Source organism: Anolis carolinensis, chromosome 4 (assembly GCF_035594765.1).
Source record: "Anolis carolinensis isolate JA03-04 chromosome 4, rAnoCar3.1.pri, whole genome shotgun sequence".
NCBI lineage: Eukaryota > Metazoa > Chordata > Lepidosauria > Squamata > Dactyloidae > Anolis > Anolis carolinensis.
Window position 1 is genome coordinate 255,831,838 of NC_085844.1, and position 14,809 is coordinate 255,846,646.

Here is a 14,809-nt window from a genome sequence, read left to right on the forward strand (position 1 = left end):
GCTGACTTGACAGTCGTCATTGTTTGCGTTGTCCTTTTCCCCCTTCTTGAAGATAGATCACAACCACATTTGCCCTCCTCTACTCTGCCGGGACTTGTCCCGTTCTCCAGGACTTTCCCAAGATGATTGCCAGTGGTTTTGAAATGACTTCTGCTCTCTCTCTCAGTCGTAGTCGTTTCCAACTCTTCATGACCTCATGGACCAGTCCACGCCAGAGCTCCCTGTCGGCCGTCGCCGCCCCCAGTTCCTTCAAGGTCAAGCCAGTCACTTCAAGGATACCATTCATCCGTCTCGCCCTTGGTCGGCCTCTCTTCCTTTTTCTTCAATACTCTTGGATGTATGTGTTGTCAAAGGCTTTCATGGCTGGTATCACAGGGTTGTTGCATGTTTTCCAGGCTGTATGGCCATGTTCCAGAAGTATTCTCTCCTGACGTTTCGCCCACATCTTTGGCAGGCATCCTCAGAAGTTGTGAGGTGAGGATGCCTGCCATAGATGTGGACAAAACGACAGGAGAGAATACTTCTGGAACATGGCCATACAGCCCGGAAAACATGCAACAACTCTTGGATGTAGTTCACCTGGTCCTGGGGACTTGAATTTGTTTAGAATAGCCAGGTATTCCTGGACTGCTTCTAAACCCATTTTGGGTTGCATTTCCCCTAATATTTCATCTGCTCCATACTGCTCAGATTGAACCCCAGTCTCCTGTTGGGAGAAGTCTGAGGCAAAGAAGGTGTTGAGCAGCTCTGCCTTGGCCCTATCTCTTTCCTGCCAGCATTTCGCCAACCCCTCCATGCAGAAGCCCTCTCTGCCATTTCCTTGTTCTTCCTTTTTCTACTGACACGGAGCCCCCGGTGGCACAACCCTTGTGCCGGCAGGATTGATGACCAACAGGTCAGTGGTTCAAATCCGGGGAGAGTGGGTTGAGCTCCCATCTGTCAGCCCCAGCTTCCCATATGGGGACATGAGAGAAGCCTCCCACAAAGATGGTAAACATCAAACATCCAGGCTCCATCCCTTCTGAGTTTCAGAAAAAAGGTAAAAACCTGGCTTTGCGAACAAGCGTTTAATGAATGAATTATGATGGCTTTAACTCGGTCCGGACTAGGGTTTACGTGCAAGGTTTATGTGGACGAATGGATTAAGTATTTTATTATACTGTTTTAAATGTATTTATGGGATTGTTTTAAATTGATTGTTTTATATTGCTATGTTTTATTTTTCTACTGTATTGTGAGCCGCCCTGAGTCCCTTCGGGTGAGAAGGGCGGCATATAAATGATGGAAATAAATGTCCCCTGGGCAGCGTCCTTGCAGACGGCCAATTCTCTCACAGCAGACCGTATCTATTCCCTGTCAGCATTTCACCAACCCCTCCATGCAGAGGCCCTCCCAGCCATTTCCTTACTCTTCCTTTTTCTACTGACATAATCAAATACCCACCCCCCCCCTCCATTTTAAATCTCTCAGACAAGCTTGAGTTCATTTTGTACTTTGGCCTCTCAGACCTTTTCCTACGTGTTTTGGCTATTCGTTTGGATGCCTCGTTGGTGATTTTTCTTTCACATGTCTCCTTTAAATCTTAGCTTAGAGAGATGTAAGCCGGTAGTCCTAAGGATTTATTGATCGTGTCAGAATATAATTGAGAATTCGGTTATAATGTATTTCTTAAAAAACCACAAAGTTTAAAACTCAGTGTTAGGCCAAATTTCCTTTGACCAGATGTTGGAGTGAGTGTCTCTGGTGTGGCTGTGAGAAGGTCCTCCATTGTGCATGTGGTAGGGCTCCGACTGCATTGTAATAGGTGGTCTGTGGTTCGCATGTCATGTACTCCACTTCTCTCTACCTCTATCTCTATTTTTATCTCTCTCTCTTTCTCACACTCTATCTTCCCCCCCCCCTCTCTCTCTCCCTTTCCTCTCCCGGGGTTCCAGACTCAACAATGATGACCCCCAAGCTGCAAACCTGCCCCTTCAGGGGGAGTGTGACCCCATCTAATGTAGCAGCTCTTGAATATTTTATTTAAAGACCCTAAAAATCCCTTACCTAGATGACCCTTACTCAAAAATCTTGTTTTTCCATGAAAGTGTCGACAGGACATGTTCTGCCTGACATTTGCTCTTTGCTCACATTGTAAGGTCATGCAAACTACAGTAATGATTTGGCTGCCTGGATGATGTATATGTGGGATGAACTATGAACATGTCACCTGAGGATAGTGCATACGTGGAGCAAACTATGGACACTTCACCTGATGTGATGAGTACTGAGTTATATAAATTACAAGGCAACTACGCATGTCCAAAAGGATTGTAATAGTCAGCAAATTCCATTGTCAGTTAGCTTCTGCGCATGCTCTGTAAAATTGTATAAATTGGAAAGCCACTACAGGCAAGGTGTGGCATTGCGTTTTCTGGGCATTAGCTAACATTGTCACCTGCTCTTGGCCAAAAGTAAACTATCTTGAAGACAACTTCTGCTGTCAGTCTGCTTTCTTCACCCGCGTCCAAACGAAATTCCACAGCACATCCAGCACATGCTGTGACCCTGTGCCCTGTGCAGCATTGCGACTGACCAGAAGGAACTCTGTCTTGTCTGGATTCAATTTCAATTAGCGTATATACTCGAGTATAAGCCGACCCAAATATAAGCTGAGGCACCTAATTTTACCACAAAAAACTGGGATGACTTATTGACCCGAGTATAAGCCGAGGGTGGGAAATGAAGCAGCTACTGGTAAATTTCCAAATAAAAATAGATCCTAATAAAATTACATTAATCGAGGCATCAGTAGGTTAAATGATGCATATATATGGATACAGATATACAGGTACATGGATCTATATGTATATAGGATTTGCAAAGACCTGCAAACATGAGGGGAAAATTCATATATAAAATTAATGTATATACATAGATAAGTACATAGGGATTGCAAATGCATGCCGGCGGTTAATGCCTATATATCTCTAGGAGAGATTAAATATTTCAGGGGAAAATGTTTTTATAAGATTAATGGATTTATATTTTTCTTCTTCCTGACTTGCAAGGGCATATTTCCCTTTTCAAAACATTCCTTTAGTTAAGAGCGAGGGAGGCTTTGGAAAAGTAAACACTGATAAGGGAGGGTAAGATGAGAGAGAAATCTTTCATATATTGCAAGCAATAGTCTCCAGGCTCCACTGCTGGCTTGACCTTGACCCAATTATAAACCGGGAAAGGCTTTTTCAGCTCATAAAAAGGGCTGAAAAACTTGGCTTATCTTTGAGTATATATGGTAATTTAATTCAATCTAAATGACCCAAAACTCGGTGAGTGTTGTTAGGACGCAGAACAGCTTCAATGGCCTTTTGCTGCGAATCCTAGGAATCCTTTTGAGTCTCGGCCAAGAGATGAAAGCAGGATCAGGACCACCTTCACCACCCTCTGCTCCATTTGGGGGTCTGAGGAGGGGAGGGGTGGTCCTGGCCCCCAACAAACCCAACAAGCACAGAACAGAAACGCGGACACTTAAAATGGGTTTATTCATACATTAAAAGGAGGGAGAAAACACAAAATAAATTTAAAAACAGTCTATGATACAAGAATGCGGGGGGAGGAGGATTAGGGAAGACCCACCCCTCTGAAAGGGGGGGGAGGGGAGGGGGCTCATCAACTTTCCTGGCTCTTCGTATGCTTTGCGTACGATTCGTGGAGGCGTTTCTTGTAAGCTGCAGGGAAGGAAAGAAAGGAAGAGGTGAAATCGCGGGCCTCCTGCAGTGCGCACCCCACACACCCCAAAGGAAAGCCTAAGAAAGCGGTCTCCCCCCTTTCACAAAGTTTGGCCAAAGTGCCTGGAGCAGGACTTGGAAGTTGTTATTGTTGTGGTTATTATAATATAGGGTGCCCCAAAAATCACCACACATAGGGAAAATTAACATAAAATATATGAAATATAGTATGAGTTTATTTCCAGTTGTTGTTTGTTACCCTGTTTCCCCGAAAATAAGACATCCCCGAAAAATAAGACCTCGTAGAAGTTTTGCTGCATTGCTAAACATAAGGCCTCCCCCGAAAGTAAGACCTAGCAAAGTTTTTGTTTGGAAGCATGCCCAGCACCTGCCAAACAAAACACCAGAGCATGACGGATTGGTAAATGTACATACCAGTTGTACATGGAAATAATGGTAGTACAGTAGAGTCTCACTTATCCAACACTCGCTTATCCAATGTTCTGGATTATCCAACGCATTTTTGTAGTCAATGTTTTCAATTTATCATAATGTTTTGGTGCTAAATTTGTAAATACAGTAATTACAACATAGCATTAAATGCATACTGAACTACTTTTTCTGCCAAATTTGTTGTCTAACATGATGTTTTGGTGCTTAATTTGTAAAATCATAACCTATTTTGATGTTTAATAGGCTTTTTCTTAATCTCTCCTTATTATCCAACATATTCGCTTATCCAACGTTCTGCCGGCCCGTTTACGTTGGATAAGTGAGACTCTACTGTAACAAGAAATTCTTGATAGGATTCACAGTTTGTCTGGTTATGTTGGTTTGTGATGACAACTACTGTACAGTATAGAATAAATGTTCATTTTTTTAGTTCAACAATAAATGTGCATTCTTCTTCATGGAAAAATAAGACATCCCCTGAAAATAAGACCTAGCACATCTTTGGGAGCAAAAATTAATATAAGACACTGTCTTATTTTCGGGGAAACACGGTATGTAGCTATTTCAGATTGCGTACTGTATTGTATATGTGTGTATCGGTGTGCAGTTTTCCTTAACTCTTTTGTGGGAGGGGCCATGCTATGGGACCACGTGACCAGATCTGGGCTTGTTCGGGACTCAGACTCAGTTTTAGAAACAGTAGCTGCCTAGATGTACAGCCGCCTTGGGTCCCCTTCGGGGTATAAAAAGGGAACTACCCTGTTTCCCCAAAAATAAGACATCCCCAAAAAATAAAACCTAGCAGAGGTTTTGCTGAATTGCTAAATATAAGGCCTCCCCTGAAAGACCTAGCAAAGTTTTTGTTTGGAAGCATGCCCGGCGCCCGCCAAACAAAACATCAGAGCATGACGGATTGGTAAATGTACATACCAGTTGTACATGGAAATAATGGTAGTAACAAGAAATTCTTGACAGAAGTCACAGTTTGTCTGGTTTGGTTATGTTGGTTTGTGATGACAACTACTGTACAGTATAGAATAAATGTTCATTTTTTTGTTCAACAATAAATGTGAATGGAAAAATAAGACATCCCCTGAAAATACGACCTAGCACATCTTTGGGAGCAAAAAATAATATAAGACACTGTCTTATTTTCAGGGAAACACGGTAAATAAATAAATAACAAATATTTTTATATTTCTCCTATTTATTTATTTATATATCTTTAATATTTTGCGATGCTTTTGGAAACACTACGTAAACCTTTGTAAATAAAGGCCCACTGAGCTACTATGCGCCATTTCCGCTCTGCACGACCACTTTTGGGACACCCTGCATTTATATCCCGCTCTTATCTCTCGATTGAGGCATCAAGCAGCTCAAGACATTTTAAAAAATCACCGAGCTGCTCTTTGCACATGCTCCAGGGCATTGAATCCCTTTACCCCCCCCCCCCCCTTTCCGGAGCAAGGACTCACCTGGCTGGTTCTTCCAGAGCTCTGCGGCCTCTGTGTTGAGCGGGCTCTCCGTGTTTGGCTCTGGGAGAAGGAAGAAAGGAAAGAGGGGTCAGTCCAGGACACCCCCCCCCCCAGTCAGAGGCCAAGGGACCCTCCATCAATTCTCCAAGGGAACCCCCTCCACTCCCTCCATCTCCAGGGACCAGAAGCCCCCCCTCCCCCCGGGCAGCTTCGGAAGGCAGTGGGGAGTGGGCTCATTCCCTGCAAGCACCGAGGGCCCACAGGGAGGGGCTGGCCCTCGCCAATCGCTTCCGCAGGCCAAGAAGAGGGCCATCAATGGGAGCTGCGTGTTACCATGCCTGGAACGGCACTGCAGCAACCATGCCTCTGAGGAGGCCATGCTGATTGATTTCCAGCAAAAATGGGCTCAGAATGGAACGCTGTGAGGAAAGGAGCATTGCAAATACCCAGCCTTCCCTTTGGCTAAAAAAAACCTGCCACTGAGTGGCTGAAGGTGTTATTGCAAAGCTTAGCCTATACTTTGCTTTGGGAAGTCTCCCATCTAGTGGCGGAAGTGAGTATTGCAAATGCCTAGGCCAGGGGTCCTCAAAACTTTTTAAGTGGAGGGCCGATTCACAGTCCCTCAGACCGTTAGGGGGCCGGACTATGATGAAATAGTCCAAAATTGGACAAAGGTAGATTTGATGACTACCATAAAGGGGATTTAGCAAAAGAAGATACATGGGTAGTTGATGGTTAGTTACGTGATAATTACTGAGGGGTATCGGAGGTCTAGGGGGTTGGGTGAGGGGTTTGGGGGACAAGGATAAGTTAAGGTATAACAACGGTACAACCACTCTGCGAATATCCATTAGTGTAACAAGCGCTGGCTGTACACTACAGTGCAAATCTTTATATCTTTCTGTATTTTTTTTCTTTTTTATGTGTGTGTATTTTATTTTACTTCTTGTTTTTCACTTTCATGAATGTCTGTTATAATTTCTAAAATAATAAAAAAAATTAAAAAAGAAAGAAAAAAAAAGAAATAGTCCAAAATTAAGATGGTTGTTGTTGTGTGCCTTCAAGATATTTTAGACTTAGGGTTAACCCTAAGTCTAAAGTTTAGGACAGGGGCCAGAGAAATGACCTTGGAGGGCCGCATCCAGCCCATGGGCCTTAGTTTGGGGCCCCCTGGGCCTTAGTTTGGGGACCCCTGGCCTAGGCTTTACTTTTGAGATGGAAAGGCTCCCATCTAGTGGCTGAAGGGAGTATTGCAAATGTGCCTTGTCTTCAAAGCCCCCCACCCTACAGCCCAAGGGGCCTCCCGCCCCACACTCACCGCCCAGGAGGCTCTGTATGGAGAGCAGGATGGTGCGGACGTCGTAGAGGGCGGACCACTTGTCCTTGAGGATGTCCAGGCAGATGTTTCCCTGCAGGTCCACGTTGGGGTGGAAGCAGGGCGTCAGGAACCGCACGGAGGGCGCGTTGTAGGGGTAGCCACTGGGGAACTCCAGGGACAGCTTGTAGCGCAGACCCTCGTAGGCCTGGGGCGGAACGGGGGGCAAAGGGGACCGACCGGTCAGGAGGAGGAGGAGACCGGGTGACCTTGGCGGGTCGTCATCAGGACAAAATGGGCCAGCATTTGGAACAGGACGCAGCTGAAAGGAGGGGCGTTTGGGGACAGGCAAGCGGATTGGGGTTGTGGATTCTCCAATGTGTTTTGGGGCAAAAGGAACCTGATCCAAAATAATGGGGGTGTGGGTCTCTTGGGGAGACTTTGGGGGGCGAATAACATTTATTATGCACCTAATGCCCAATAACAAGGCCCACCCCTGTCCGGAAGGAAAGAAGGGCCCCCACTCACCGTCCCGGCCGCTCCGACTATGGTCCCGATCCACTTGAAGAGGTTTTCCGACTCCGGGAAGGCCGAGACGCCCTTGTTCCCAGACATCTGTGGGGCCGGGAATGGAAGAGGTCAGTGGGGGGTGGGGGGTGGGAGAGGAAGGGTGTGTATGGGTCCAGATCCCTGGCGCATAACTGATGCTCCTTTGGGCCGGATGAAGCTGCAAGGGCGGCCCCTTGTGCCTCCCTCCCGGGACTGCAAAGCCCAGCAGCCCCAAAGAACCCTCTGCTGGAAGGGAGGGAGCGATTGCGAAAGGGGGCTGGACTAGATGGCCTCTGGGAGCCACTTCCAACCCTGTGGTTCTATGAAGGAGACATGCATACCTGAGAGGTCCAAATTTGAATACTGGTGGGTTTTGATGGGAATTGGCCTAGGCATTTTGGAATTGCAGGTACTGGGATGTATAGTTCACCTGCAATCAAGGAGCACTCTGAACTCCACCAAAGATGGATCTGGACCAGACTTGATATGCTGAAATTATGACTGGAGGGGTTAGGGAAGTGACCTTTCTTTCTGGGAGTTGTAGTTCACCCACAACCAGGGAAACTGTGACCTCCACTGATGGTGGACCTGGACCACACTTGGCACACAGACCCCCATGACTCACTCAACCTACTGGAGGGGTTTGAGGGGACACTCACTGCAGTGGGAGGTGTAGGTGACCCTATAGCCAGAGAGTACACTCAACCCCACCCATGAATCACCCAGAGCAAACGTGCCCAACATAGCAAACATTATGTACTCATGACGTTTCTTGGGGTTAACCTGGCATGATGGGAGTTGTAGTTCACCCACCATCCACAACCTCATGCATTTTGTACAATGAAAAAAAATGTACAATGAAAAAATTGACTTTTTGAAATAACCTGGGCAAGGCCGGGTCCCCAAACTAGTTAGGAAATAAACATTAAGTCCTTCCTTGCGTTGAAGGTTTTCCTTCCTCTTTTCCCAATGTAAAACGAAAGCTGTTTTTGCACCAGTTATATTGACTCAATGCTGGGAGTGGCAGTTTCACAAGCCTTCTCTGCCCAAACCACAACTCCCAGCATTCCACAGCATTGAGCCAAGGCAGTACATAGGGGCCAAACTGCATTTCTTCCAGAGGTGGCTTTAAAGGGCGGGCGGAGGCACCCGCCGGAAAGAGATCCCAGCCGCCAGAAATTTAAAACACAATTCAAGGCCTCTCTCACTTCCGGCAGGATTCCAGCTGGATTTTGAGTCTCAGTTAAGAGAAGAGATATAATACAATAATATAAATGAATACTAATTATAACCCCTTCCCACTGTGGATTGAAATACACATTTTATTAAGATTGGCGGTTTGGTTCTACGTTTTGATTATACAGTAGTCTTACTTATCCAAGCTAAACGGGCCAGCAGAAGCTTGGATAAGTGAATATATTGGATAATAAGGAGGGATTAAGGAAAATCCTATTCAACATCAAATTAGGTTATGATTTTACAAATTAAGCACCAAAACATCATGTTATACAACAAATTTGACAGAAAATGTAGTTCAATATGCAGTAATGTTATGTTGTAATTACTGTATTTACGAATTTAGCACCAAAATATCACGATATATTGAAAACATTGACTACAAAAATGGCTTGGATTATCCAGAGGCTTGGATAAGCGAGGCTTGGATGAGTGAGACTCTACTGTATTTGCTTTAATAGTCTTAGGCTCTGACCTATGTGTTTTAACTCTGTTGTACCCTGAACTGAGCCATAATAAAATTTATTTATTTATTTACATCACTTTTACCCCGCCTTTCTCTCCGAGGAGACTCAAAGCGGCTTACAGTAAATAGGCAAAAATTCAATGCCTAAAAACAATGTAAAAACAACAATTCATATAAAACAATCTACAAAACAACAGTTCATATAAAACAGATACCATTACAAAATAAAATCACATTATATAAAATTTTAAGAATGTCCAAGATTAAAATTCATTCATCCAGAATCCTCAAAAATAGTATTAATTAATATACCTCACAACCTCTGAGGATGCCTGCCATAGATGTGGGCAAACCGTCAGGAGAGAATGCATCTGGAACATGGCCAGACAGCCCGGAAAATGCACAACAACCCTGTTATTATTATTATGAGTTCTGAGTGTTGAGCCAATAATAATAATAATAATAATAATAATAATAATAATAATAATAATAATAACAACAATTAGAGTTGAGTTGCTTTGAGTCTTATTAAAGAGAAGAGATATAATATGATAATATATAATATAATGTCATAATATAAATAAATAATTATTATTATGCTGGCTTTAGGGTTAGGTTTTAGCCTATAGCAGTGATGGCCAACCTATGACACGCGTGTCGGCACTGACACGCCTAGCCATTTTTGCTGACATGCTGCCGCATGCAGATTGATTGGATGACTAATGTCTTTTGTGGCCAAATTTGGTGTGATTTGGTCCAGTGGTTTTGTTGTTTACTCCATGGGAATTATGCACATTACACACACACACATATATATAATTACTGTAGTATATTATCATATTATTACTATTATATTACAGTATTATTATATTATTCATTATTCATGACTACACTGAAACTACAATAGAGAGAAATCAGCGTGGAAATTGCAAGAGGTACCATAGATTGTTGTATATGGAAATAATGGTAGGAAATAGTTTTTGATTTATTAAATAAAGTTATATACAGTAGAGTCTCACTTCTCCAAGCCTCGCTTATCCAAGCCTCTGGATAATCCATGCCATTTTTGCAGTCAATGTTTTCAATATAGCATGATATTTTGGTGATAAATTCGTAAATGCAGTAATTACAACATAACGTTACTGCATATTGAACTACTTTTTCTGTCAAATTTGTTGTATAACACGATGTTTAGGTGCTTAATTTGTAAAATCATAACCTAATTTGATGTTTAATAGGCTTTTCCTTAATCTCTCCTTATTATCCAAGATATTCGCTTATCCAACATTCTGCCGGCCTGTTTAGCTTGGATAAGTGAGACTCTACTGTATTACAGTTATACATTTTTGTTATTTAAACTATACATATTGCAAAATTATGTTTGTTTTTTTCTCGAAGTGACACACCACCCAAGTCATGCGAGGTTTTTTGGTGAATTTTGACACACCAAGCACAAAAGGTTGCTCATCATTGGCCTATAGTTTGGTGAGAATTCACCATGATTTATAGGAGTTGTAATAATACTAATAATGCAAACACAGCATAGCGCAGGCGAGGGCAAACTTCAGCCTGCCCTCCAGGTGTTTTGGACTGCAACAGCCCAAAACACCTGGAGGGACGGCCGAATTATTATTATAAGAGTTGAGCTGCTCTGGGTTGCATTTAAGAGAAGAGCTATAATATAATAATCTGTCTATCTTCTATCTATACACATAATAAAAGTGAACATGTGTTGTGGGGCACGGGTGTCCGCTCACATTGACACAAACAGACTACACTTCCTACAAAGCAGGAGACAGCCATGCCCCTCCATCCAATGGCATTGCAGGTTAGTGAGAGCGCCATGAACATGTCCAAGAGCCCTGCCAATCTCCTCCACAAACACCACAGTGAAGTGAAGGCTGTCATTCAGGGACAATTTCCTTCTGGATTTTCTGTTTTTCCTCCACCACAGACACCTCCCAGGGTTCCTTGCTCTTTCCACTGGTGCGGAATTTGCATGATCCCGCCCACTGCTGAGAGGCAACACAGCCAACTTTGCATACTGGCAGGGTTTGGGGGTGATTGACATTGGCATCAGGAAGTTATAGTTCACCCGTATTCAGAGAACGCTGAACCCGCTGGTGACAGATCTGGGCCAGACTCGGCACACAGGCCCAAGAAGACCAACTACGAATACTGGCAGAGTTTGGGGAGGACTGACCCACGATTTTGGGAGTTGTAGTTCACCCACCTCCTTATGCATTTTGTAAGAGGAGCATTCATAAAGTACAAGACCAAAGTGTTACAAATTACCAAACGAATATTACTTAACATCAAAAAAGAAACAATGCCTGGTCCCCAAGCTAATATACAATAATTACAATTAATAATTAAGTAATAATAAATAATATATATTATGTATAAATAAATGTGTGACTTTAATGTTATATTGGTATGTTTTTAATGCAGTGATGTTGTTTTATGATTTAATTCAGGGGTCCCCAAACTAAGGCCCGGGGGCCGGATGCGGCCCTCCAAGGTCATTTACTTGGCCCCTGTCCTAAACTTTAGACTTAGGGTTGACCTAAATCTACCTGGTCTTTGGAGGTCTCTTTGTTTACTTATGGCCTTATAAGATCGTCTAGATGGTCTTTGAAGGTCTCATTGCTTAGTTACGGCCTTATGAGACCATCTAGATGGCCTTTGAGGGTCCCTTTCCTTACCTATGATTTTATGAAATTGTCTAGATGGCCTTTGGGGGCCCCTTTCCTTACCTATGATCTTATTAGATTGTCTAGATGGCCTTTGGGGGTCCCTTTCCTTATCTATGTTTTTCTGATGGCCTTATGAGATCATCTAGATGGCCTTTGAGGGTCCCTTTTCTTACCTATGGTCTTATGAGACCATCTAGATGGTCTTTGGAGGTCTCTTTGCTTACCTATGGTCTTATGAGATTGTCTAGATCAGGGGTCCCCAAACTAAGGCCCTACAAGGTCATTGACCTGGCCTCTGTCCTAAACTTTAGACTTGAGGTAAGTGTGAAATGACTTGAAGGCACACAACAACAATCCTAATTTTGGACTATTTCATCATAGTCCGCCCCCCCCCCCCCCCAACAGTCTGAGGGACTGTGAACCGGCCCTCCACTTAAAAAGTTTGAGGACCCCTGATTTAATTATTATATGATATTATTACACTTAATCTCACTTATCCAACAGTTGCTTATCCAAGGTTCTGGATTATCTAAGGCATTTTTGTAGTCAATGTTTTCAATCTATCGTGATATTTTGGTGCTAAATTCGTAAATACAGTAATTGCAACATAACATTACTGCGTATTGAACTGTTTTTTCTGTCAAATTTGTTGTATAACATGATGTTTTGGTGCTTAATTTGTAAAATCATAACCTAATTGATGTTTAATAGGCTTTTCCTCAATCCCTCCTTATTATCCAACATATTCGCTTATCCAAGGTTCTGCCAGCCCGTTTAGCTTGGATAAGTGAGACTCTACTGTATTGGTATGTTTTTAATTCAGCATTTTAATATTAAACGATGTCGTTGTTTTATGATTTAATCATTGTATGTTACTATTATTGTTTTTAGGTCTTTGTATGTAAGGCATTTAATTTTGACATAATTATATTGGGAAACCGCTTTGAGTCCCCATTGGGGGGGAGAAAAGAAGTACAGCAGAGTCTCACTTATCCAACATTCACTTATCCAACGTTCTGGATTATCCAAGGCATTTTTGTAGTCAATGTTTTCAATATATCGTGATATTTTGGTGCTAAATTTGTAAATACAGGAATTACTACATAGCATTACTGAGTATTGAACTACTTTTTCTGTCAAATTTGTTGTCTAACATGATGTTTTGGTGCTTAATTTGTAAAATCATAACCTATTTTGATGTTTAATAGGCTTTTCCTTAATCCCTCCTTATTATCCAACATATTCACTTATCCAACATTCTGCCAGCCTGTTTATGTTGGATAAGTGAGACTCTACTGTATTTGTATGTAATGGCATTTAATTTTGCCATAATTATGTTGGGAAACCACTTTGAGTCCCCATTGATGTAAGTAAACAAATATTATAATACATATCAATATACATTTATTAAATATTTAATAATTACATATAATAAGTTTATATATATATATATATATATATATATATATATATATATATATAATATTAAATAATCAATATGCATAAAATAGTTATATAATATTAACTAGCTGTGCCCGGCCACGCGTTGCTGTGGCGTTGTCTGGTGGTGTTGGTGAGAAATTGTTGAGGTTGTGGTGGTATTGAATGTCTGTTGTATGGTTGTCTTTATGTTTAGTATGCACACTGAAGTGGATTATATGGCAGTGTGGACTCAAGATAATCCAGTGCAAAGCAGATAATATAAGATTATAAATGGGTTATATAGCTGTGTGGAAGGGCCTTGAGTCTACACTGCCATATAATCCAGTGCAAATTAGATAATCTGTGGAAGAAGCCTAAGTGAGGCCTAAATCTGCCTGTCCCCTGGTCTGAGTGGGTAGCTAGGCAACCAAGTGGGCAGAGATTAGCCCTCTAAACTGGCAGCAATTGGATAAAAGCAATTATTCCTCTCTCTCTAATTAGGACTTTATTTTTCTTTTCTTTTTGTTGTATCAACCTTGAGGCGTGGATGATGGGTTGTGTTGTCAAATTTTGAGTTTGGGGGGCCTGTACTTTTGCTGTTTTGTGAATTGCCGTGATGCCATCACTCTTTTATATATATAGATATAATAATTAATAAACATACAAATACAGCCTAGAGAGGGCCTAGGCCAACTCGGGCCCTCCCTCCCTCCCTCCGGGTGTTTTGGACTACAACTCCCAGAATTCCTAGCAGCCAGTGGGAGTTGCAGTCCAAAACACCCGGAGGGAGGGAAGGGGGAATATATAACAATGACGATATAATAGAGTGAATAATAATAATAATAATAATAATAATAATAATAATAATAGTAGTAGTATACGGCATGCCAGGACTCACCATCAGGGCCATGAGCTCCTGCTGCAGCCTGCGGGCAGAGACCAAAGAGAGGGTCAGTGGGGGGGGGGGGAGGCGCGGCGCGGCCTCTGGGCGCTCTGCACATGCCCCGGGGCGCCCTGCCCGGCCCTCCCCGCTCTCACCTGCTGCGGACGGAGCCCTTGGCGGCGCTGCTGCCGGCCTCGGCGGCCTTCCTCGGGGCGGGGGTCCCGCTGGGGTCCGTGTTCTGCGAAGCCATGCCGCCGCCTCCTCCTCCTCCTCCTCCTCCTCCTTCACTTCTGCTCCTGCCGCTGCCTCCAAGTTTGAATGTTGCAAAGCTCAGGCCTGGCGGCCAATCAGCGCCCCGCTCGGGTCCCCGCGGACCAATGGCGGCGCGGGGGCGGGGCGGGGCGTTGGAAACTGACCGCGGGAGCCCGTGCGGAGCCTTCCCATTGGGTGAGGAAGCGAGGCGCGGGAGGGCGTGGCTTGGCCAAGGGAGGGACCTTAAAGGGGCCGCGCGGGGCTGTGGTCGGAGCAGCAGCAGGCCTGGGCCCACCACGGCCCTCTCTTGCCTCCTGTTATTTAGTTGTACAATCAATCATAGAATGGT

General features: G+C 43.5%; 1 protein-coding gene across 1 annotated transcript; it reads right to left on the bottom strand.

Annotated features, from left to right (window-relative positions):
* Nucleotides 1–3,505: 3,505 nt before the first annotated feature.
* ube2c (ubiquitin conjugating enzyme E2 C) lies at nt 3,506–14,557 on the bottom strand. The gene is made up of 6 exons (XM_062979278.1): nt 14,364–14,557; nt 14,224–14,251; nt 7,485–7,571; nt 6,960–7,164; nt 5,642–5,701; nt 3,506–3,710 (listed from the first exon to the last, which is right to left on the bottom strand). The coding sequence occupies exons 1-6, from the start codon at nt 14,456–14,458 to the stop codon at nt 3,652–3,654; spliced, it is 534 nt and encodes a 177-aa protein (XP_062835348.1). The 5' UTR covers nt 14,459–14,557; the 3' UTR covers nt 3,506–3,651.
* Between the last annotated feature and the right edge of the window lie 252 nt (nt 14,558–14,809).

Coding starts and splice junctions, on each gene's coding strand:
- ube2c (XM_062979278.1), bottom strand. CDS start 14,458: ATGGCTTCGCAGAACACGGACCCCAGCGGGACCCCCGCCCCGAGGAAG. Junction 14,252..14,363: donor AAGGGCTCCGTCCGCAGCAG/GTGAGAGCGGGG, acceptor CTCTGCCCGCAG/GCTGCAGCAGGAGCTCATGG. Junction 3,711..5,641: donor GCTCTGGAAGAACCAGCCAG/GTGAGTCCTTGC, acceptor CCTTCCCTGCAG/CTTACAAGAAACGCCTCCAC.